At 46.3% G+C, this 25,902-nt stretch overlaps 1 protein-coding gene across 3 annotated transcripts in view; it reads left to right on the forward strand.

Moving 5' to 3' along the window:
* The window catches only part of CCDC149 (coiled-coil domain containing 149), a 96,068-nt gene extending 70,511 nt beyond the window's left edge, over positions 1–25,557 (forward strand). For all 3 annotated transcript variants that reach the window (XM_053672366.1, XM_037155508.2, XM_037155509.2), the window contains 4 exons: positions 31–175; positions 7,576–7,652; positions 13,404–13,520; positions 24,378–25,557. In XM_053672366.1, coding sequence (XP_053528341.1) covers positions 31–175; positions 7,576–7,652; positions 13,404–13,520; positions 24,378–24,811 — 773 coding nt within the window. In that variant the 3' untranslated portion in view covers positions 24,812–25,557. The remainder of the gene's footprint in view (positions 1–30; positions 176–7,575; positions 7,653–13,403; positions 13,521–24,377) is intronic.
* The last annotated feature ends 345 nt before the right edge of the window (positions 25,558–25,902 follow it).

A 25,902-nucleotide genomic window follows, 5' to 3' on the forward strand; every position in this document is an offset into this window, starting at 1 on the left:
ACTGAGTTGTGAATGTCATTTCCCACCCAGTTCAGGACCTGTTGTCGGAGGACCACGGGTGCAGTCTCCCGGCCACTCCACAGTCCATTTCGGATCTGAAGTCTCTGGCCACAGCCCTGTTGGAGACGATCCATGAGAAAAACATGGTCATCCAGCACCAGAGGCAGACCAACAAGTAGGTGGCTGGACCTTCGATGGGGGGTGGGCAGGAGAGGGGTGGGGTGATGGCAGCTGATGGGGCTGCAGGCCTTAAGGGAGGCAGGTGAAAAGCCTCAAATCTGCAAGAAAACTCCTAAAACTGGAACTATGCTTCTGCATTGTGATAGCACCTTGGCTGTCCGTTAGGTCAAGCCAACAAATAATACTGGTTACTGCTTATTGAACATTTACCCTGAACCCCTCACTGAGTAATGCCTATTAAATGGCAGTTTTCATTGCATTTGCCCGGGTTACTCAGCCAATCAGCTCTCTGGGTCTTCTTTAGGGGAGGCACCTATGGAGGGCATGTGCACTCATAGCATGACTTTGAGGGGCTCTGAATGGCAGGAACAGTGAAGCATCCACTCAAAGCAGCTGTAGGCAGCCTACAAGAGACTGTCATGTCTCTCTTCAGGATCAGCAAAAAAAGATGGGGAAAAGGAACAATAATGTCCTAGTTGGTTTTTCTAAACATTTTGACCGTACTAGACAAAATCAAGCAAGTTAGGGTAGCCATCGGATATTGCAGAAGCAAATGGGAAGCATTCAGAGAATGGTGAATAAACAATCCGTTAAGGCAGAAAACCCTGTGCACGGGGCCGGCTCATGGGCTAGCACCTGCGGCTGCTCAGTGGCCCGTGCTCAGAAGCTCCCTGCACTTGGTCTGATGCTCCTGCCTCCATGTTGGAATTCCAGACTATTTTTTAGTGAGGGGCTGCCCGTTGTCATTTTGCGCTGGGCTCTGCCAACTACGTACGTAGCCGGTGCCAGAACCAAAATGAAAGTGTGGAGGGAGTGAGCAGTGAAAGGCTGGGCTTCCAGCAAGAAGGGGAGGGATCTGGGAGTCGGGGCCCTGGAAAATGATTGAGAGTATTGTAAAAACAAAATAGAAAAAAGAGGAGATGGAAGTGAAGGGAAGATCGCGCAGGAGATTAAGATATATATAAAAGAAGGCAGCGAGCAGTGGAGGGAGTCTGGGCAATCTCAAAGAGATGACAAGGGTAATTTATTGAAAGGAGTTTCAAAAATTCTTCTAAAAGAAATCTTAACCAAGGAGTGAAACAGCCAGAGGCTGAAATGCAGATACTAATAAGGAAAGGGAGAAGGATGGGGAATCTTCCCAGAACAGGCATAGAGGACTGTTTTTTTTCAGGCAGGCCCCCCGCGGTGCTCCACACTGCTGTTGATCTGACGCCCTCTTGCCCCCCCCCAACCACAGGTCAGTTTCCTGCCATGTCCCTAACCTGTCCCCCTGCAGCCATGTGCGTTCCCAGGGTTCCAGGGCTCTCACCTCTTTTGAGAAAGACGGACACTTTCATTTTGCCAGGTTTATCTTTGCTTTAATGCAATTTTTCATTCTTAACTATTTAATAATTTTGAACTATTTTGTGGTTCACATTTAAAAGGTTAAACAACAATATACAGCAGGTCTTTGAAGAGTCAGTTTGTTACAATGTTGGTGTGCTGCATAGGAACTTAACTCCTGTTTATATCAGCTTGCCTGTGGTAAAGTGAGTTTCGTTATACTTCATTTCACTTAAAGTCAAAATTGAGGGCGTTAAACTAGGATTCACTGTATCTCCAAACTACTACACTCTCTTAGCCACCAAATTCCCCTCCCTGGGAGAAATCACTGTTCCTCACTTCTCATGGGTCTTGCCCAAGCATGCATGTGTAACTAAATGCATTAATGCATTTACATAAACACACAAAAATACTCAGGTATGTTTATATAGATATTCTCCTTTTTTACCCATAGTAGATAGTATACATTTTTTTTAAAAGTTTTCACTCTTCTGCACTTTCTCCATAACAATAGATCTCAAAGATTGCTTTATATCAGCACATAAAGTACCTAATGTACCATTTTTAATACTTACAGGGTCTTAAGTTTCATATTTTTGATAAGTGTTTTATTTGGGAGCATAAAAAAGAAGTAAAGGAGTAAAGAAACTAATTAAATAATAAATGGAGTTGGGGCTAAGAATTAAATGTGAATTTTGTCTGCTTGCTGTTATCTTTCATGATTTTGAGTTTTGTAACTCAAATACTAAGATAGTCTTGTCTCGGTGGGGCATGAGAAGTCAGACCAAAGAGACTCTGTTCCGGAAGTGTGCCTTCTGCTGCCCGACAGTTCCCGCCCACCCTCGGGAAGGTGCACAGAGAGCCGTGGTAAAGAACTAATGACTAAACCTAGGGCTTGACGTTGTGAGAGCATGTTCAGTTACAAGGCATTTTGCTCGAGGTACTTGTTTCCAAAGAGTTGGCATTTGTCTGATTATTGCTAAAGAAGAGATGAGGTTCACTTGTCTTATAAACAGATGGCAAAGCAGATAAAAGAGGCAGATGTTGAAATACTGTCTCACTCTTCAGTCCTTCCCAACAACCCATCACTTTTCCAGAGGTGGGGTGGTGGTGGTGGTAGTGAATTCATAGACACCCTGGCCCTTCCCTACTCTTCCTGCTGTGTCTGAAACTGTTCGCTGCTCTCCCCCCTCCCTGGCCAATGGTAAATAGCTTAGAAGTTCAAAATCTTGGTGGCAACAGCAGCTGCCAGGCATCAGAGCAGTGATTCAAAAGAAGGCCACCTGGGTGGAGGTGGGGGCAGGGTTATCTCCAGCTGCTTCTGCTTCAGGCCCTGGCTCTTCCCAGGGACCCTCACCTGGAGGTCCCTGCTCCCTGTGTTGTCCAGAAAGCAAGGGCAGAGGCACAATGACGGCCAGTTCCTGAGTTAGTTCTGCCTTTGCAGATCCCCTATGATGTTATCACAAACTGAAAATCCGTCTAGAGGCCTGACGTCTTGAGGAATTTCCTACTCTACTGGGTGGACATATGTGGAAATCTCCCCTATCTTAAAACAAACTGTAGCTAAATAAAAATTCTCCTTAAAATCTTCCTATCCTACAAAAAAAAAAATCCTCCCTCAAGCCTGTTTAGCCTTGAGCTACTGCCCCAGCTCTCTCTGTCTGTTCCCTGCTAACCTACTTGGGCAGTCATCTATATTCACTGCCTCAACTTTCTCGTAGTCTGCTTTTGTCTCCACCTGTCACCTGGATTCTGGATTTCATCACCTCTGCTGCAATATCTCTTTCAAGGGTCAGGCACGTCTTCTGAGTGGCTTTCTCTAGACTTTCATTTAGAAGTATGACCATCTCTAGAATAAGACAATGCTGGCCCTGCTGTCCCACCTGGAACTCTTCCCTGACTGCCAAAGCCCCACATTGCCCTGGCTCTCCTTCCTTTCCAAGTGGGCTTCTCTGGTCCTCTCTTGCCTTATGCAGGAGGTCCTCTAGTCCCCTGCTCTTCTGACTTCTCCCATGCTGTTGGTGAGCAGACCCACTTCCCCCAGCTACACGCTCATCTTTGCACTCCCAGTCCTTCCTCTCTCCCTTGTGTCCAGATGGGTATCCTGTGGACACCTCACACTCCTCACCTACCTCCCAGTCATGACCCCACTCCTTCGGCTTCCCTACATTCCCACTGGCTTGTTCTGGGCCACCATCGTCGCCGACTTGGACAAGGTTCATCTAACTGGTCTTTCTGTTTCTACTCATATTTCTTCCAGTCCCTTCTCAACTCTGCATCCAGAATACTTTTCCTAAACTTCGTTGTGCTGCTTCTCTGCTTAGCACCCTGCAGCATCTCCCCATTGCCCATGTCTAAATCTTAACACTGTCAGTATGGCAATAAGATCGTGACATCTGGGTCCTTGCAGGCCTCTCTGGATTCATCTCTCGTTTACTCTCCACTTCTGCTCCACAGTTCTGCTGAGGGACGTGTGTATTTCCAGGCCCAGGTGTTGACCCTGGCCCCTTCACTTAGCAGCTGTGTCACCCTGAGCATGTTCATTGACCTCCCAGGGTCTCGGTCCCCACATCTACAAAATTAGGATGATAAGAGCTGCCTCACTGGTTGTGGGAAGGGAATGAGGGAAATAATAACTGTGCAGTACTTATAGTAATATCTGGTACAGAACAAGTGATTGACAAATATCTGTTATTAAACCCCTTCCGCTGGTACCGTACCTGTGTGTGCCTGTGTGTGTCTGTGTCCCACCAGGCTTTTAGTCCCTCAGATACAGGGACAGGGTCTGCTTCTCTTTCTTATCCTCTGCAGCCGCAATAACTGTTTGTTAAATTGGTCAAACTGAATTGAACGGACCCTGTTCCTACTTCCACCATCTCCGTCTATAAATACAGCCAGCTATTAAGACTCAAATAGCCCTCTTCTCTCACTGGGATGCATCACACCACGTTCAGTGGACCACCTGCCACATTCTTTCAGTGTCAAGCCAATCAGGAGGTCCCGCTTTGTCATTTGAAGCATCTTGGGTTATATTTGGCAAGTCAGCTGTGGTTACATCCATATTTCAATATAAATGGTCTTTAACGAGAATTTGCTCCAGATGTGATAAAGCTCATTTTACATTGCCCTTACTGAATATTGGTTAAGAGTATGTACTTCGGAGGCAAGCTGAGGCTTAGGTTTGTGAACCCTGAGGACTAAGAAGGGCTCCTGGTGGCTAACGAGACTCAAGTTTTAAAAAAAGAAAAAAGAAAAAGACCCTCGCAGCCATTTCTGCACAGGGCCTCGCACACAAACTGTACTTCGTGGAGAAGCCTCTGCTCTAACATGCCTGCCTCTCTGCGCTAAACTGCCTGCCTGTGTTTCTATCAAGTTTCTGGCTTCTGAGCCAGCCCTTATAAAGGAGTTCCTGGAATCCTATTTCAACCAATGGGACTAACTAAGGCTTGCCCCATCCAATCAGAGCTGCTCTATTCTGACCAATCAGGACAGTGCCTTTGGACCAATCAACCGGAGGGCTTGGTATCCTTATTTACATAAGGATGGACCAATCAGAGATGAGGGGTGGGGACTCAGCTCCCCTTTGGATTGGGGAGCATACTTTCCACAGAAATCTGAGCACTGGGTTTCCTGCCTCCAGACCAGTGCAGTGTGGTGCAGAACAGAGTGGAGCATCACTGAGCAGACAGCCTCACAGCCACCCTGTAGCACCATTGAACTGTTCCAGAGCAGTGCTGTGTTCACCGCTATGCTGTATTACCATTGAACTATTTGGACTAAGTAAAATTCGCTTCTTCACCGCACCCCAAATTGGGGGTTCCTGTTGGTGTTTGAACAGGCACCAGTGACCATGGATTGATAAATTCAAATCCAGGCTCATCACCAGCCGAGTCCTGCATGGGGTTTTGGTCCAGTTAACTAACTTCCACGCCCCTGTCTGGTAATGGGAGGAGAAGTACAGGATGCTGGTGAGAGCACGGGGCATTGGGAAAAGACAGAGCTTTGAGATGAACTCTGGGTCCTCGGGCAAGTTGCTTAACCTCTCTGTTCCTGGGGGTTGACATGGGTAAAAGAAGGATAAAAAGACAATGTATACTGCAAGATTTTTTTCAGGTCTGATGAAATAACACAAGCCCGGTAGGTGTCAAGCACGGACCCTGATTCATATACGAGACTCAGGAAAGGTCAGTTGTGCTGTTAGTGTTAACAGTAGGGTAGTTTTCATTGTTGTTGATACTATTACTACCACCCCAACTTCTGTTGGGTCCATGTGACTGCCTGTGGCCCTGCATCAGATGCCTGTGTCAGGCCAAAGAAGAAAACAGTCACCACAGGCAAACTCAGGCGGGGCCTCTGAAAGTAGCCTGTTAGGGACACCAGCAAATTCTCCTCCCTCCATTCCTGGGAGATGTGGCCATGATCTGGGAACATCAGAAAAAATGCAACCAAATGTCTCTTCGCCACGCCTTCGAGTGCCCCCCTGACGCATCCTTCAACATCCACAGAAGAGTTAAGCCTTATCTTTTGTTTCCGAGAGGCAGCCACCTACAGAGGATCTGATCTCGTTAAGAAACAGGCGTCAACTTGAACACCACTGTGATTGCATCTCAAACCCATCAACTGGTGAAAAGGGAGCTTGGATCAGGAGGTCTGAGCGAAATATTGAAAGTGAGATTACGAAGAATGGTGTTTATTGAAGGGTCAGAGCCATGAAAGCAGAATAGACCCAACAATTGGAGTGAAAATTGAAAGTAATTGATAAAGACTATGCAGAATTTAAGACTTAAAGAAAAGAGGCAAAGAAATGCTCTAAGTACCTAGATGAGGAAAACCACATATAGGAGTGTCGAAGAGTTTTCTGTGAACTCACAGGGAATATTAGTTAAATGCTGTAAGTCAATTCAGATAAAATAAGGATGAATTTGAAGCCATATACGTATGTGCAGATATGTACATATTCGTGTCTGTGTGTGTATGTGGGTGTGTGCAGCCATCTCTGACATATAAAGGGAACCAGAAGAGCAATCCTGGTGTTCTGATTCCTCCTGTTGAAAAGAATTGAAACTTTGCTATTAAGGATATTTCTGCATCATTTTAGCACAGCGGTACCAAGAAAATCCCCCAAATAATATAAAGACTAGTTGTTTTTTTTTAAATATCCAGGTCAATGGAAAGTGACTAAAGTTTTAAATGACTGTGAAATCATTTCCTGATATATTGAATTTTTGTGTCAAGGAGGGGAAATATGTGCCCACATGTATGTATTTCCATTTATACAAAGTTTGATGTGCTGGTAAACACTATAGTCTTTTCAAATATACATTCCAGAACTTACATATCAATGAGTCAGTCATAATGGTCACTTTGGAAAGCAATACCATTATTCTAGTGATTCTGCAATTACCAAGAGTTCTTTAGAAATGTCTGTTTTTTCTAAATTCTCTCCATTAATAATTACAAGTCATGAGAAGAGAAAAACACATATTTAATTGAGTGCATTTTTAAACATCTACCAGTCATTATGCTAGATATGAAGGAAGAGTCGGATATCAATCTGAAATAGGTGAGGTCTAAAACAGCAGCTTCTAGGCAGCTACTATTATTTTATTGACTCAAAGCAGCATTACCGAGTATCTTTACCCATGTTGTTACACTTTGATTGTTTCCAAAACTCAGATCTATGTTCAAAGAATCAAGGTGTGCTGCCACTAACAGTACTCAAAATCAGTCATTTCCAGCAACGAGCAATTCTTAAATAGAAATGCTGTCAGATATCTGGGCAATGGTGGAATAATTGTTTAGCTTCTCCGAAGAACCGCCGCCCTTTGGTAGAGAAGTCACTTCAGTGGCAACATTTTAGTATTTAATTAAAAAATTATTCACCTTATTTGTATTTCAATACAATGTGTGCATGTGTGTGTGCGTGTGTTCCATTTTTAGCAACTATCTTAAATCTTAAAACATTTCCCCTGGATGAACTAGCAGGTTTCCCAAGTAGCCCCCTGCTCATGGCCGTGGGAGCTGATGGGATGCTCATTAATCTGTCCGCTGCAATTCGCTCCCCTTTTCCAGAATCCTAGGGAATCGGGTGGCTGAACTGGAGAAAAAATTAAGAACTCTGGAAGTTTCTGGTTTGTGGAGTCTTCCAGGTAAGCAGAACTTCATAAAATTTGTTTTCCTTTTTTTTTTTTTTTAAAAAAAGGAAGCACTGTCATAATTTGCAAAGAAGATTCTCCCTTTCCCACATCCTTTTATTTGAAGATCACTGCTGAGAAGTGTTTTAAACTTAGAAACTCTCATTCTGGAGGGAAATCAGAAAATTAAAATAAATATACAGGTTCTCATCTGTGTAACTATGCAGTTTTACTAATTTAAATTCTGAAATTGTCATTGTGTGTGTGCATGTTTTTTCTAAGATGTGTTTTTTTAAAAACTTTGGGAATATAGAAAATTGTTTCATTTTTTTGTTATCTGTAGGTGTCTTATAAAGTTTTTTTTTTCAATTTAATCATCACCCCTACAAATGAATGTAGTAAGAATATGCAAAGATTTGTCCAATTTGATCATCGGTCCGAAAACTCAAAATTAGAAAGACAAGTGCTCCGACCGAAGGCACTGCACGACCTCCTCCCACTCTCTTCCCCCATCCTGGTTGCGATGTGGCTCGAAAAGCAAAATCTTCCGTGCGGATTTTTTTCTCACAGTTGTGCACAAGAGAAAGCTCTGATGTTTCACTTTCATTAGCTATATTCATTCTGCTTGTCTTCAAAAAAATGCCCCTTCATGAGATGCAGGTCAGTCATGCCCCCTTTTTTCTTTACAGCTCCAGAAAAGTGTGCTGATCACTTTCCACCGTCTCCTCTCCCCCAGAAGCAACACCGTACATAATGTTTTGGTTACTTACCCCTTCTGCACGATGTGGTCTCCTCTACCCTTGATTCGTATCTGTTACTTCCCTACAACGTACAGGGAATGAAAATTGGAGCAGGGATATGAACAACAGCACGTCTCTTGATGTAAATCCAAATAGCTGCCTTAGGTTGCCCAGAAGTGCGTTTCATAAACTGGAATTTTTAGCCGTGATTCTGAAGTTGAGGTCAAAGGACCTAACAGAACTAATTAGTGGCGAGTGCCATCCTGGGGATTTGAATGATCCATTTTGCACAAGAACCTTTTGATGCAGTTAAAACCTTATCTGCTTTGAAGGCCTTTCTTTTATTGCATTGAATTTCAACACAGGCCAATTTGTCGTTTATTTGTGCAGTCAGATTGCTATTTCTGTGCATGTACTGAAGTTTTGATCTTTTTCTCCTCTCCAAATGACTTAGTGGAATTTCACAATGTTTTATTTCTACAACTTATGTAAAAAGCTGGGAGTTGAATAACAATGAGTGCTGAGAATTTTCTGCCTTTGGTGACGTGGCATCCAGTTTGGAGTGGCTATTATGCAATAATAATTGTTTCCTTCCTTCCTTTTGCTGCCTGAAGGCCTGAGCTACAATGTTTCCGTAGGATTTGGGAGTATGTTCCATTTGAAATATCTGTGTGTGTGGCTAATATCAGCATTAATATCGTCCCTGCATGTAAATAAACAGAAATGCATTCTCTGTGTATCCTTGCACTTCCTTGGTTAGAATAGTCCATTGAAATTGAGAATTCAGTTAGTACAAGGTAAATATTAAATGGTGAAATTAGCTTTGAGGGACCCGGCCGAATGGGTTTTATGCCATGGGGCTGTCTGTTCTAATCTCCAGCCTTCACACAGACACAAAGTGGGAGCACAGGAAAAAGAGGGGCAATTGCCCGGTGGGATAGCACTGCCCTGGTACTGGGGCGAAAGATGTTACAATGAAGCATGGCCTCATGACCATTGTCCAAGCCTGGTGGGAGTGAGGGGGTAGACCCCTTCCGGTGTAACGCACACCGGTCCCTTCTGTCTGCTCATTGTTTTACGGCTCCATTGAAGGGACTGAATGATGCAGCAAGAGGCAGTATGATCTTTTCCTCCTCCTCTTCTCCTTTTCCCACTTTCTCCTCCTTCCCCTTCCTTCTCTTCCTCTTTCTTTCCTCAGATAGGAGCCAAGTTACAGCATTTTCAGCCAACTGGAGGCAACTAGGTCTCCATGGCTTCAGAGAATTGCTGGCTCTCTCTTATTCACTAGCATCTTGAAAGCATCAGTGTCTCCTCCAATCAACCAGTCCATCGCTGTGTTCAGTACTTTTTCGAGCATCGGCGTGGTGGATTTAGCTCTGTACCAGGGATTCTGAGACATGCTCCTCACCTGCTCCAAGAACCCACTTTCCCATTAGGGACCAAGATGAATATACACCAAGCAGTGAGAGGAAAGCAGGAGAGGCTACGCGCTTAAGGGCTGAGTGACCACGACATCCGTGTGGCAGGTGTCCGCAAGGGCTGGACCTGGAAGAACACTTGAGAGCAAAACGTTCAAGGATGACGAGTATGTGGTGTATAACGCGCACGCCCACGGCAGTGGCCGACACTGCATGTTAGTCACACGGCTGTCCTTTGATGGCCTCACATGTGGCCCCCAGAGCGGTCTTCCAGTGGTGGCTTTCCAGGAAGCCACCTCCTGTTCCCATTGTCCTCCCTTCTGATCTAGTCTGACTCCCTCATTTCAGGAAGGACGTTGTCTCAGGAGGCCCAGGAAGTCAGGTGAAGCCACAGTGGCTGGTATGAGCACCCAGGTGTTTGGATCTTCCTTCCAGTCGTCACCTGTCCCCGTGAGCTGCAGCTTGGAGAAGAGTCGATAAGTAGATCAGATCTGCTGGGGAATGGTTCACAAAGCAAGTCGGACTGGAGAAGAGGAAGTCAGAAGCCAGAACAGTCTCTTCGGAGACACAGTGGCGAAGGAGCCAACCCCTCATCGCCACGCGGCAGAAGCACTGCTGTGACTTTTCTTTGACTTTCTTCTCCCTCCTGGCTCACTCTCTCAGCCAACAGCAGCATCTAGCTCTCGATGCTGTTTGACAGAGTTGGGGCAAACTTGTGATCTTGCTGGGGAGTAGACGAGCTTGACAAATGTCCCAGCCTTGGAGAAATCATCTGGACAGCAAAGCACATTCCACAGTTTAACCAGCCCCTGAGAGGTAGAGAAGGTATAGGGCTATTGTGAGGGGCCACACCCCTCGGGAAGGAGCCACCCTCCGCTGCTCCGCCCCCACCGGTCAGCCTCCTTCTCCCCGCCCTTGGCTGGCCTCTGCCTGGAGGGTGGTGCCTGGGGAGCTCCGGGAGGAGGTGTCCTGGACGTGCTCACGCTCTGAACAGAAACCCTAAACGCCAGAACAAGTCAGGAGACAGCGGAGCCCGGCTCTTTGAGGTTTTCGTTTTTATTCTCTCTTCTCCACTTAAAGCATCAGCCTGAGGAGGAAAATGGGCGTTCTGAAAGTTCTTGGTTTGTTTCGGAGAAGGAGATGAGGGGTGTTGTGTTAGACGGAGTCAGCGGGGCTTCCAGAAGCCGACACCAGTTGAGTGGATAGAGGATCGGGGGGACCTTCGACGTTAGCTGAGGTTTGACCCTAGTTTGTGGGTCACCCTAGCGCCCCACTCCTCATCCTGCAGCCCGACATCCAAAGCGAAACTATGGACCAGCAGCTCATCAGACTAGAGCTCTGCTCAGTCAGTGTAAGTAGAATCCAGGCTGAGTTAGAAACAATACAGCTGGGATCCTTCCAAGAAAGACCTTTGAACCCTTCAAATATTTTGCAGGGATGACCAGTTCTTGGCCTTTTGCCTTAAGATGAGGACACGATCTCCCCAGGCAGGTACTGGGGAAGGTACGTGTCTTTTCCCCAGGCCTTGCCTTGATTGGACATGAAGCCGTGGCGGCTTCTGTCCCCTCCCCCGTGTGCCTGTTTTTCAGGGTCTTGGAGGAGCCTGACGTCACTGGCCCCAGTACTGTTTGGGGGGCCTTTACGGGCTGGACGATGCCCTGTGCTTTGAGAGGGCCACCGACAGTCCACCCTGGAGAATTCCTCATGGCAGGAAGGGCTCGGGATCTCAGGCAGCTTCCAGTTCTGCCCTGAATTCTGACTCTTTGGCCACCACAGCCCGGCGGTCTTGGAAGGCTGGTTGTTCACAGAGGGGCAGGGTGTGTCTCTTACTGAGTCCCCTTCAGGCCAGGGAGCTGCCAGCCTACCTGCTAGAAAGAAAGAGGGGTCAAGTGATGCTTCTTTTTCCCCACCTGGCGCACAGTAACTGTTGCCAGTGGCGAGAAACAGAAAGAAGTCCATCCTGAGGTGTCTGCTGTGGGTTCAGAGCAGCCGCTGAGCCCTCCAGGTGCTTCCAGAAGGTCCCTTTGCAGCTCAGAGGGAGGCCCGATCGTGGTGACTTCATTCTGAGAGTCTCTCAACGACATCCCAATGGTTCTCTTAGGGAAGCCTTCTTGGGAACAGGAAGGTTTCTGGATTTTTGCCATATGTGAGGAGTAGCTGTGTTGGTGGGGAATTTCAGAGTCAGCTCCTATCAGATTTCCGTTCTTCTGGGAAGACCTTCAGAGAGCAGAGAAACCAGAGTGCCACGGCTGCTAATAACTCACACCATCTGCCTGAGTGGCGGTCCGCAAGACATCAGGATTCCCGAGGATGTGTCTGCCATTTATTCACACGTTTATCAGATGCTTATCGGGCGCCTACCACGTGCAAACTCTCTACTGCAGTCTCGGGAACCGAGTTAATAAGATACGGCCAAATGGGAAGATGGTGCTATAAACAAATCGAGGACTCAGACCAAAGGAGTGAAAGTCTTCACACGAATTCTGCTGTGCTCTGTTGAGCCTGAAACAAGATCACAGAACTTTAGAGCCTCTGACTTGAGCCCCATTTAATGGCGTGGCTTCGGAAAGGGTCTTGCACAAAGCTGGGCAGCTAAGGTTGAAGGGCAGGCTGGGACGTGGCCCCTGGGGTCCGGGGTTCGGCACAGCGGTTCCTACCAAGACAGTGCCGGGGCCTCGTGGAGCGAAGTCTGGGATCCAGTCCTGCCTGCTGGGTTCTTTCAGCTGCTGCGGCAGCCGCCCTTTGTGTCTGTGTGTTTTGAGTCTGTGTTCGCACTGTTCCTGTTTCAAAGCCATGCTTCCCCGCTCCTCACCTCCATCACTCGCCATGGCCTTCAAAGTAGAGTCATAATGCTTCTCCTTTTCTCCTTCTCTTTGCCTCATGCGCTCTCTATCCACTTAGGGAGTTCATGCAAATAGATCAAAGGTTTTGGCTGCTCTGGGACTCTCTGTTCTAAGTGAAAGTTTAGCTATGATCATTTGAGGGACCTGATACTACCTGACTTACCACAGAGTTATTATTCAGTCTTAATGACCAAGTCAAATTAAATCAGATATAGTGTATATGACAGTGCTGTGGAAGGTGCCTTGTAAAGTAGTGATTTTAGTAGGTGCCATTTATTGAGTGCTAAGTGCCTGACATCAAACCCACCCAGTGAGGTGGGTGCTGTTATTTGTCCTCATTTAACAGGCAAGGGCCCTGTGGCTCAGAGAGGTTAAGTGACTTGCCTAGAGTCACCCAGCTGGGAAGGGATGGAGTCCAGAACACAACACTGTAGTGTGGCTCCAAAGCCTGCACCCCCAAGCACCCAGCTGGTGTTTGTAGTGTTATTGTGTCACCCGATCAGTGCCACCCAGTGTTTGGCCGACATACAGGCTGCCCCTTACTGGTGGCATCTGTGGGCAGCCATATCCTAAGCTGCCTCTTAGACAGCCATTACCTGTCCTCACGTTACAGAAAGGGCCTGCTGGCCATTGCCCTTGCACAGTGTTACCCGTGGCTGAAGAAGGTGCATGTTCACCAGCCAGTCCATGGTGCGGGGGTGAGGGTACTATAGCAGCGACCCCACTGAGGCCCTAACGTGTCCATTTTCCCCATTTCCATGGCAGGGGGCAAGGACACCATACTGTTCAGTGACCCGACTCTCCCCACCGTGCAGAGGTCCAGATCTCCATTGCTGAAGTTGGTTGAGCAGCCCACTGAGCACAAAGCAAACCCCAAGGACGGTAAGCACATCTCAGTTTCTTCACCTTTGCTTGTCTTGTGCCTGGCACAGAGGAGGGCTCAGTGCACAGCAGTCCTTGCCCTTCCCACAGCTTCAGGGGCACTGTTTGGTCATTCCTCGTGTTCCTCAGTTACTTCTTTCTTGGTGTTTACGTGGGCTCATCTCATTTGGAGCTTCCAGCAGAAGAACGCAGGCCCCTGCACTCTCTGCACGGTGGCGCAGAGGTTAAGAGTGAGGCCTTTTGTTGGACAACTTGGGTTCGAATTCCAGCCCCACGTCGCACTGGCTGTGAGGACTTGGGCTGGTAACATCAGCCCCATTTCCTTGCCTATAAGTGGTGGTGCCAACCTCAGAAAAACCCTGGCACGTTGTCTGGCAGATGGTAAGTGGCCTGGGAGTCAGCTGCATGGGTAAAAAATTTTCTGCTCTACCAGGCACACTTTCTGGATGCCGGGTGTTCCGAAGGGGACCGTTTAGGGAGCAGCTGGGCCAGCAGGTGTGAGAGCCAGATCTCTTCCCAGGGGGCAGTCTTGACTCTCCAACTAGACTGTCCTTCACATCTTCTAAGTTTGGCTCATCTTCTTCCTCTATCCCCGGTGTGGTTGCCAGCTTCCAAAAGGCTCCGCACAACCCCCTCCTCCTGGCATTCATGCCCTTGTGTCATCTTCTCCTGCATTGTGTCAAGGGTGATCTGCATAACTACACAACACAGCAGAAGTGACAGTATGTGACTCCCGAGGCTTGGTCAGAGAAGACATGTGACATGCACTTTGCTCTTTCTGTTTCGGATCATTCACTCTGGAGGAAACTAGCTGCCATTTCATGAGGATGCTCAAGCAGCCCTACATGCATTTGTGTGCTGAGGAGCTGAGGCCTCCAGCCATTGGCCGAGTGAGGGAGCCATCTGGGAGGCAGATTCTCCAGCCCCAGGCAAGCCGTCAGCTCAGGAGAGACCATTAACCAGAACCACCCAGATAAACTGCACCCAGGCTCCTGAGTCTTAATACTGCTAAGTTACAGAGCAGTACATGACTAATGCACCCTACATGTGAGGGTCAAGGTACTTTCCTTGAACAAATACATTTTCTCTCCATCTTCTCTTGCTGCAGAGTCATGCCTTCGACCATCACCTCCATGAAAATATTCTCAAAATATTTTCCCCCCACTGGGTCTATCTGCAGAGTTACAGTCCCACATTTCCCCAGGCTCAGACTTTCCCACCCATGTACCCTCCGGACGTCTCAAGACTGACGCCAGCAACTCTTCCTGCCTCATCCCCTAGTCGCCATGCTCCCAGCCACCCAGGCTTGACGCCTTAGGGTCACCACAGGGCCCTGTCAACTTTCCTTCCCCACCCACTTCTGGCCTCCAGCCCAGCCCTTTCGTCAGAGCTCCTCGTACCTCCACTCCTACCACCTCTGACCCGGCACAGGCCCTAGCTCCTCGAAGGGCTTCCGTCCTCTCCTGGTTGCATTCCCGTCTTCATCCTGCAGCTTTAACATGAAGCCCCTTGAGTACCGGTTTCCATCTCTTTGTACCCAGCTCCAAACTCTGCAGTGGCTACTTGAACTCGCGGCTCTGCGGCCTAGCCTAGCCTGCCTTTCTAACCTTCTAGTTCTCTGACATGAGAACTGGGCTAACCAGCTCAATTAGTTAGCTATTTTTGTATAACAAACCACCCCAAAAGTCAGAACTTAGAACCACAATGATGTATGATTTATCACAGGCCTTTTGGTCAGATGGGTGGGTCTGCGAATCTGAGCTGGACTTGACAAGCTCACTCACACATCTGCACAGCTGTGTTTTGAAGCCTATGCTGATCACTCATCATAGAGCTGGAATGGTAAGAATAGACGCTCGGGCAGGTCTGGAATTTCAACAAAGAGGTTCCCCCCAGCACATGCAGGGAAACTTCCTGGAGTGACCCCGGGACTTGGATGGGTCACACACCGGCCAGAAGGCAAGGCTGGGTCTTCCCAGCCAGCAGCGTGTGGCTGTTTGCAGGGCAGGTCTGCAACACAGCATGGCCCGCTGCGCAGTCTGGAACATGTCTTGACTGGTGGTCATCCCACGCCAGCATCCAGTGTCCACAGGCAGGGCAAAGCCCCCCGTCTGCTCCGGGCTTGTTGAGCCCCCAGGGGGGTCAGGGCCTGCTACACTGAAATAGAGCAGGGGCCTGAGTTTCACAAGCGAGGCATAAGTAATGGCCTGATTCAAATGCTAGCTTCCAGGACTCCATCATTAGCTCTCATTGTTCCGACCCCGGCCCTCAGCAGCACGGGCAGGAACAAGGAAGCATTTGTGTAGCAGCGTTCGGTGTTGGGGATGGTCTGCCTCGTCACCACTCTCTGACTCATTCCCACTGGAAGCAGCTCACACTCAGGGGCACAGAGCCCATCAGGGATCAGTTAACAAAAGAAGACCGATGTCCCCTTTGGGCCAGTGGGAGGGGAGGGGGTACATTTTTAGGTAACTAGCAATCTATCCTTCAAAGAACAACTGTTTCTTCATTGTTTGGGAGGAAATTTTTTTGCTCTGCACACTATTATGTCATAATGCATTTGTATCAGTTGATTGCCTCATCGTTATTAATGTGTACTATTATTAATAACTATTAATGATACTAATTCTGTTGGCTAAAACAGCATGGGATAATTACTGTTATTTATAACAATATTTTCCTACTCTGGGCAAGTTCAGAAATCTCTCTTTTGTGAAGATGGCAATGCTGTGTGTCTGTTCTCAGAGGGAAGATGAAGTTGCTGCAGCTTAAGAGTTAATGTTCCAGAATCGCAGAATTAAAGGGAGATCTCGCTCCCACCGCAGGGAACCAGAGGGCCCTGGCTTCAACAGTCCTGGCATTTTCAGTAGCTTTTTTTGGTCTCCTGGTAATGACTTCAGGATATTTCTCAGGCACCTGTTGGATAAACAAAAGGGAGGAGCGTTTTGGTAAATCTGCTGTGGGTCCATGAGCTGGTCCTGGAGCCCGGCCTCTATGTCTTGAAGGCCCTGAGGCTCTGAAAAGCGGGCCTTTATCAGAGAGCAATCCCCGAGAGAAGCAAACAGCGGAACTTCAGCTTCGCTCATTCCCTTTGCAGCTATGGTTGGGTCTCTGATGATGACTGCGGTTTTGCTCCCCATCCCACACCCCCAAATCAAAGTTCCAAAGTTCTCCCTGCTACTCTCAGGGGCTTGCCATTTCCAGAAAGATTCATACATTTGATTATGTGCAGACTGCCACCTACAGAAATGGCACAAGGCCTGCCCTGGCTGGTGTGGCTCAGTGGATTGAGCACTGGACTATGGACCAAAGGGTCGCCAGTTCGATTCCCAGTCAGGGCACATGTCTGGGTTGTGGGCCAGGTCCCCGGTAGGTGGCACACAAGAGACAACCACACATTGATGTTTCTCTCCCTCTCTTTCTCCCTCCCTCCCCCTCTCTAAAAATAAAATCTTAAAAATAAATAAATAAATAAAAAAGAAGTGGCATGAGGCAAAGGGCCAGTGGCCAGAAGTCCCCAGTCTAATTAGACCACCCTCACTCAGATGTGAATGAAGGCAGAGAAGATCGACCTGACCCACAGGAAAAACACCACAAATGCTTTAGGGACGAGGTTGTTCCTGGTAGGGTTAATTAATTGTTCAGTGCCACCCGACTATTCTGTTAGGTGTCCTGGAAGAAATAACGTCATAAGAGTAATTTCCAGAAGGAGTTTATTCATCTCACTCTGGTAAAACATTTCATTGCAGAAAAGACCATCACTGACTCCTCCCGAGTACAGCTTCTTGCTCCATTCTGGAAGCTTGATCATTTTGACTCCGTGATGCTCATGCCCCCTGTGCAACTACTATAAAATTCCACTTGTTACTGTGAAAATCACGTGACTGCTTCCCTTAGTGCCTCAGATGTAGCTACATGTTTGAGTTAGAAATATCTCCCTCACCTTTTTTTTTGAAAGTGTCGTAGTGAGAACTTTTAGGGTAGAAACCTGAATACAACCTGGAAAAAGTACCATAAATTCAAAGATTGTTTTATTTATTAATATGCAGTATTTAAATGTACTAATATATTCACTTATTCATGAATTAATGCATATAGCCATAGATTCAGACATTTAATAAGCTATTGATTGAGCCCCTCCCATAGAACACTGGCAGAGTTAAAAAATTAATCTGCTAAGATTTTATACTTCAGCTGGTTTTTATAAGCTAAACTATATATATGTAATCATTTAAGGCTAAAAAGAAATGCTGTGTTCCCTTGGAGGTCCCGACACAGCCTTGTGGAGATTGGGACACTGGAGAGGTTTCTTCTGGTCAGATTTAATCAGGGAGGCTTCATGGAGGAGGTGGAGCTGACTCTTCAAGTTGGCCATCTAAATGCATAAAGGAATGATGGTCACAGAGGGCAGAGCTGGGATGCCGGTCAGTGTGGCTGGAGTCTAGGGGTATAAGGAGAAAAGCTGGGGTTTCAAGTAGAAAGGTCATGGGTGTTGCTGGGTCATGAAGTTCTTGAATGTCATGCTAAGGGCTTGGGCTCCATTCCTGTGGCAGTGGCAGAGTCTGGAGGTCTTACAGCGGCAAAGGCCATGGTCCAATTTGTGTTTTAAGCTCACAGTGCTTCTCAAACTGTAATGTGCATGCAGATTGCCTCTGACCTTGTTAAAAATGCAGGTTCTAAACCAGTCGGTCTGGGGTAGGGCCCAAGAGCCTGCATGTTGAACAAGCTCCCAGGTGATGCAGCCTCAGCTGGTCCATGGACCCCACTTTGAGTAAAGCTTATAAAAGCTTTAGGGAAGGTCCTTCTCCAAACAGATTGGATTAGAGCAGGAGACTAGAAGCAAAGGAACTGATTAGGAGCTAACATAATTATCCTGGCTGAGTAGACCTGAATAGTTACGTTTTTCAATCAAGGCTTGCTTTATTCACTCATTTATACACTATGACTTTCATTGTAGGCACGAGTAATGGTCTCGTTTCAGGTACAATACTTGCTGAGGTCAATGAGTTCTCTGGAGAGCAATACATAGTTACCTGTGACTAAGCACACACTTTAGAAAGTGCGGTGCACATTTGTTTGAACTTCTGTCCCTGGGACTTTTTCTATGGATATCAAAAAGGCTAAAGAGAAAGAAAATGGCTTCTTCTGAAGGTGAAAGCAAATGTGTATGGGAAGGACTGGAGAGGTGTGGGGACTGTGGTCACGGCCTGCCTGGCTGGGCAGAGACCCTCAGCGGCTTCCCCAGTGACCCCAGCCTGCGGACTGTGCGGCCCGCAGCTCCGTCCACGTCCATCTTCCCTCCGTTCGCTGTAGCCTCCCCCTTCTTCATTCCAGTGGCTTCAGTCCAGTCTTATGGTCAGTCCTTTCTCTCTAATGTTTCACTTCTGAAGTTTCATGGACTTTTCTTTAGCAGTGTTCAGCCACTGTAAGTTTCTTGAAACACTAAATACTATTTTAAGTAACTAAATGCTCAACAACGCATCCAGCTTTTAAACTAAATAGATGCTCAAAACATGTCCTATTCTTTTTTTAAATTTTATTTTCCAATTACAGTGGACACCTAATATTACTTTATGTTAGTTTCAGGTATACTGCATAGTGGTTATGCATTTGTATAATTCATGAAGTTATCCCTCCGGCCCCATACCTGGTGATTACAATATTATTGACTATATTCCCCCATGCTGTACTTTAATAATACTTTACTAATTACCATGATTATTTTATAACTACCAACCTGTACTTCTAATCCCTTCACCTTTCTGACCCAGCCCCCCAAATGCCCCTCCCCTCTGGCAACCATCAGTCAGTTCTCTACCTATGAATGTCTCTGTTTTGTTTATTTTGTTCTTTAGATTCTGCATATAAAAAAACATTGTCTTTCTCAGTCTGACTTATTTCACTTAGCATAATACCCCCTAGGCCCACCCTTCATGCTGTTATAAATGGTAAGATTTCATCCCTTTTAGTGGCTAAGTAATATTCCATTGTATATGTACCATTTTTTTTATCCAGTTGTCCATCAGTGGGTATTTGGGTTGTTTCCATGTCGTGGCTGTTATAAATAATGCTGCAGTGAACACAGAGGTGCATATATCATTTTGAATTAGTGTTTTGGGTTTCTTTATAACCAGAAGCGGAATTGGACATATACCCAGAAGTGGAATTGCTGGGTCATAAGACAGTCCCATTTTAAATTTTCTGAGGAACTTTCACACTGCTTTCCATAGCGGCTGCACCAGTCTGCGTTCCCACCAGCAGTGCATGAGGGTTCCTTTTCTGCAACATTTCACCAATACTTGTTGATGTATTGATGATACAGGTGTGAGGTGATCTCATGGTGGTTTTAGTTTGCATTTCTCTGATGACTAGGGATGTTGAGCGTCTTTTCACATGTCTACTTGGCCATCTGTATGTCCTCTTTGGAAAAGTGTTTTTTTAGAACTTTTGCCCATTTTTAAATTGTAGTGTTTGTTTTTTTGGTGTTGAGTTGTATGAGGTCTTTATAAATTTTGGATATTACCTCCTTATCAGAAGTATTATGGGCAAATATCTTCTTCCATTCAGTAGGCTGTCTTTTTATTTTGTTTATTGTTTCCTTTGCAATGCCAAACGTTTTTAGTTTGATGTAGTCCCATTTGTTTCTCTTTTATTTTCCTTGCCTGAGGAGATATAAAAATATTGGTAAGAGAAATGTCATTGAGTTAACTGCCTATGTTTTCTTTTAGGAGTTTTATGGTTTCAAGTCTTTCATTCATTTTGAGTTTATTCTTGTGTGTGGTGTAAGAAGGTGGTCTGGTTTCTTTTTTTTTTTTGCATCTATCTGTCCAGTTTTTCTAACATTTATTGAATAAACTGTCTTCACCCCATTGTATGTTTTGTCTCCTTTGTCATATATTCACTGACCACAGAGGCATGTGTTGATTTCTGGGCTCTCAAATCTGCTCCATTTACCCCTGTGTTCGTTTTGCCACACTACCCTGTGCTGTGATTATGCAGCCTTGCAGTGTGTTTTGATCTCAGGTAGTGTGACGTCTTCGGCTTTGTTCTTCTTTCTCAAGAGCACTGTGTTTGTTCAGAATCTTTTGTGGTTCTATATGTATTTTGGGATTACTGAAAGTTCTATAAAAATGCCATTGGTATTTTGATAGGCATTGCATTGAATCTATAGATTGCTTTGGGTAGTATGGATGTTTTAAAGATGTTAATTCTTTCTATTCTTGAGCACAGTAAATGGAAGCATATACTGTGCTTCTTCATTTTCTTTCTTCAAAGTCTTATAATTTCCTAAGTACAGGTCTTTGACTTTTTTTGGTTAAATTTATTCCTAGGTAGTTTATTTTTATGCAGCTGTAAGTGGAATTGTTTCTTAGTTTTCCTTTCTGACAGTTTATCATTGGAGTATAAAAATGCAAACAATTTCTGAATATTTATTTTGTAACCTGCTACTTTACAAACTCATTTAGTAGGGCTCTAGTAGTTTTTTGGTGGAACCTTTGGGTTCTCTATGTACAGTTTCATGTCATTTGCAAATAGAGACAGTTTTACTTCTTCCTTTACATACAGGTATCCAACCTTTTGGCACCTCTGGGCCACGCTGAACGATGAAGAGTTTTCTTGGGCCATACACTGAATACATTGTGACATGTGATCACAAAAAAATCTCATACTGTTTTAGGTAAATTTGCGATTTTGTGTGGGGCCTCATTCACAGCCATTGGTCTGCAGGTGGCCTGTGGGCCACAGGTTGGACACCCCTGCTTTACGATTTGGCTGCCTCTGATTCTTCTTACCTGTTTGCTATGGCTAGGACTTTCAATACTTTATTGGATAAGGGTGATGAAAGTGGACATCCCTGTCTACTTTCCTGATCTGAAGAAAAATGTTTTTAGTTTTTCCTTGTTCCGTATGATGTTAGCTGCGGATTTGTCATATATGGCTTTTATTATGTTGAGAGGTATGTTCCCTCTATTCCCACTTTGCTGAGAGTTTTTGTCATAAATGGATGCTGGGTTTTGTCAAATGCTCTTTATTTCTGTATCTGTTGACATGATTATATGATTTTTGTCTTTCATTTTGTCTATATGGTATTATCACATTAATTGATTTACAGGTAATGAACCAACCTTGCATTTCAGGAATAAATCCCACATGATTGTGGTGTATTGTCCTTCTAATATACTGCTGAATTCTGTTTGCTAATAATTTATTGAGGATTTTTGCACCTATGTTCAGCAGAGATATTGGCATATAATATTTTTTCTTCATAGAGCCTTCATCTGGTTTTGGAATAAGGATAATGCTGGGCTTGTAAATGAGCTCGGAGTCTTCCCCCCTCTTGAATTTTTCTGAATAGTTTGAGGATAAATGTTAATTTTTTTTTTTTTGATGTTCAGTAAAATTCATCTGTGAAGTCATCTGCCCAGGACTTTTTTTTGCTCTTTTTTTTTTTTTGGATTTCTGCTTCAATTTCATTTGTTGTGATTGGTCTTTTTCTATTTTCTGTTTCCTCTTGATTCAGTCTTAGAAGATTGTATACTTTTAGCAATTTATCCATTTCTTCCAGATTGTCTAATTTGTTGGCATTTAATTGTCAGTATAGTATTTTTTTATAATCTTTTGTGCTTCTGTGGTGTCAGTTGTCATTTTCTTTCATTTCTAATTTTAGTTTTTTGGGTCCTCTCTCTTTTTTTCTTGATGAGTCTGGTTAAAGCTTTATCAATCTTGTTTATTTTTTCAAAGAACCAGCTCTTGTTGTCACTGATTTTTTATATTGTTGTTTCAGACTCTATTTCAACAGGTTCTATTCATAAGAAACACTTTTATGTGTTATATTAAAATTAAAGTGGATCACACATATAGTAGTATTAGTATATGTTGCAGAAATTCTCAGTTGCATTTTAAATGAAACGTTTTACATTATGTCATTTTTAGGTCATACCTACTTAGATTTATGTACTTTTAAATAAATAATCTTTCTAAATTTTATGACTAATCCTCAAAAACTCATTTAATTCTTATCGGCAGTCGACATTTACCTATCGCCTGCCAATACAAACACAAACCAGAACATACAGTCTGATTTCAGTGTTTGAAGTGCAAAGACCAGACAAAACTCATCCTTGGCAACTGAAGTAGGTAGTGGGCCCCCTTCACAGTAAGGAAGTGACTAGGAAGGGCGTGTGGATGGGGCCTAGACTGGGGCCTGTTTGTAGGGCGTCAGTGACACTTTGTTTCTTGTCGCAACTGCTGGTTACATGGCACGTTCACTCTGTGAAGATTAACGGAGGGGTAGATTCAGGATTTGTATACTTCTATGTGTGCGTAGCAATCTATGCATGCTATACTTCCATCAGAAAAAAGAGAGAGAAGTGAGGAATTATTATTTTTAATATTCTTGAATGCTTAAACGTCCCAGGCACTGCGAACAAGTCAGGCGATATCCCTCCATACATTCTAGAATGAGGCCAATGTGTGAAATGCCAGCACCAAGCCCAGCACAGAACAGCACCTAGTGAGCTGGTACGATTCAGTTTAGGAAGGAGAGAAACCGAATGGGGCAGGCAGACTGAAAGGCAGCATAGAATAAACACAAGGACGCTTATGGGCAAGAGAACTGTGGGAAATGGGGCTACAGGGTGAAGCGGGAGCAGGCCAGGGGGGCATCTGAGGGAAAGGAATTGAGGTATCTCCTAAAAACCACAAGCCTCCAGTGGAAGGTTGTAAGCAGAAAAGTTCGTGGTCAGAACCGTTCACCTTCCTTTCTAGCCCTCCTACAGCTTGCCCTCAGTTCTCCAAAGTTCCAGCTTTCAGCCCAAAAGCACGTCTGTATGTGTATCTCGTGTAAGCCTGATGCAGTGGGGTTTTACTCTGGTTCCACTTCAGGGACCAGGGAGTGTTCCCCAGGCTGCTCAGCCTGGGAGGCATCCACCCAGGCCGGAATCAGCCCAGTGAGCCTCTTTCATACACTTCATCACTGTGTGTCCCCAGGGCCAAGAAAATCCTGACTCCTGGGAACCTCGGAGTCTCGTGTTGAATTCACATGTCCAGGTGCTCACAGCTCACTCCCCAGGTGCTTCCCAATCATGCAGGGCCACTGTTGCTTGTTGGGTCTGGAAGGGACCTCAGAGAGTCCTGCCCCTTATCCTCTCCCTGGGAAAAGGAGGCCAGACAAGTCCGCCCCATCTCAAAGTGAGTGTAGGAAATGAGGGTTAGACACCCACTCTGGTGGGGGGGGAAGCCTTGAGTTCTCTCCTGTCTCCAATCAGTTACAGCTTTACAATTTCTATTGTTAGAGCAGGGGCTTAGGGAACAGTTTAGCTGGGGACAGAGGGAGCTTGAAGCTGCTTTTGCATACAGTTTTGTTTGAAACTGAGGGAACTTCAGCAGTGTGTGCATCAAAGATCGAGGTGCTGATGGAGAATGGGGAGGCTGGGGGACACGGAGTCCCTCCCGCCTGAAGCCTGCAGAATCCCTTTTCGTTTCCAAAGAGCCCCAGGCCTTCACTGAACTACAGAACACACAAAACCTTTGTCCTCAATTTGAATATTTAATGGGCACAAGGAGCTACCATCAGAGAGGAAAGCGGGAGATACGAGGGACCTGGACGGGATGGCTTATGAAACGACCCAAATGCTTCCTGTCCCTCCCTCAGTGACACATTAACCACCAGAGCACCTGCTGCTTCCTTTTTGAACTTGAGTCCAGTGTTCCCCTCGGGCAGGGGTGGGGGCGGGGCAGAAGCATTTTCTATCTCGGAGGCCCCAGGGCCATGGGCAGAGGTGCAGAGGAGAGGGAAGGAGGAAGAGAGGGCTGACTTCCAGCCAAGGGTTTGATGCTGTCCTCTGTCTGTTCCAGGGGAGGTTCAGACGCAAGAGCGAGATGAAAGCTGTGCCGCCACGGAGGTGTTGACAGCGCTGGAGGATGCTGGGAGGCCTGCTGTCAGCTCCCCAGCAAATCAGAGCCGCGGGAGCCAACACAAGCACTTTCATCCCTCATTACCCCAGTTACCTTCTGAGGAAGGAGGAATAAACAGGCTTGGAAGGGAAATAATGCAATTGACAGAGGAGCAGGCAGCTGCAGAACTGGAAGGGGTGGGGCGAGAGAGTCCCGGGGAAGGTCTCACGGACCGGGTGGGACCGTCGCCCCCGGGCCTGACCTCCAAGGCGCTGCTCCCCAAACCTTGCCAGGACTCCTCTGAGTCCAGCCAGCCTGAGGCCCAGGCCTCCACCCTGGAAGATGGCAAGGAGACTGCAGAGGGTGGCGGCCCAAGGAGCACTGTGAACACATGAAGGGGACAAGGACCTGGCACGATGACATGCCGAAGGCACTGGGACTGTAGAGAATTCAGTGTCAGACAGCTCTCTGAAGCTGCTTTCTCCTAAAACACCTCCAAGCCTGCAAGTGAGAAAAGACACAGGTCCTGCCGCAAACTGTGATGGATTCTGAGGATGCCAGCACGGCCCGATTTATTAAACTCGGGTCCTCAGGTGTCATCTCCGTCTGCAGAGAACTCGCGCTGCTGCGAACATGGCCAGGCGCGGGACCACCTCCGCCAGATGGCTGGTTTTCTGCGTCCGTCTTTCTGTCAGTGCTTGTTTTATTAGATATAAGGGGTTTTTTTTTAGTTAGCATTTAATGTTGTTGATCCAAATTATGGGAAGAGCTGGAAACCAATGGGATTTTTAATCAGATCTCAGTCTTTGTAATGGTTAGGCAGCTGGAGAGAAAGGTGTGATTGAGCGTAATGGGTCCAGAGGGCTCGCCGCCGCCCTTTGTCACGCCAGGGCCCGGCAGGACCTGCCGTCGTGGGTGTTCTCGGCACCCCGCCTGCAGCCCTGTCTGCCGTGGCTCTAACTGGCAGGAACGGGGCTTAAGCTGGCTCAGAAGGTTGGGCTTGCAGTTTGAAATCCACAGCCCCTGTGGAGACCCGTTTGCTGACTGCTAGAGCTGAGGTTTGCAGCCTGTAATTCTGGAGGATTAATCGACCTGGATTGATGCAGGGATAAGAAGGGAGGAAGGGGACTGGTGGGGGGGGGGGGGGGGGGGGGGTTTGCTGTTGATTTTTTGTTTCTGAGATGAGATGAGGGCCTGGGGATGCTGTGTGTCTCTCATTCAACCTGGCTGCATATAGGATTTTGTGGCCACAGGGGATGGGCCAAGACAGAGCTGCTTGGGGCCAGTGTCCTGCCCCCACCTGAAACCTCAAACCCCTCGCCCCTCCAACAGAATGTGAAGTTTGCCTCCTTTGTGCCCCACCTGTAACCCCAGGTACAGGGATTTTAAAGATAAGACACAGAGCTTGTGGCCCTAGAGTGGGGAGAGAGGAAAACAAAATAACTTTATTACAGCCTGGAGTGGAGGCTGTGGAACCCAGTACCAG

This window comes from Artibeus jamaicensis, unplaced genomic scaffold (assembly GCF_021234435.1).
Source record: "Artibeus jamaicensis isolate MK-2021 breed Jamaican fruit bat unplaced genomic scaffold, CSHL_Jam_final contig_76, whole genome shotgun sequence".
NCBI classification, from domain to species: domain Eukaryota; kingdom Metazoa; phylum Chordata; class Mammalia; order Chiroptera; family Phyllostomidae; genus Artibeus; species Artibeus jamaicensis.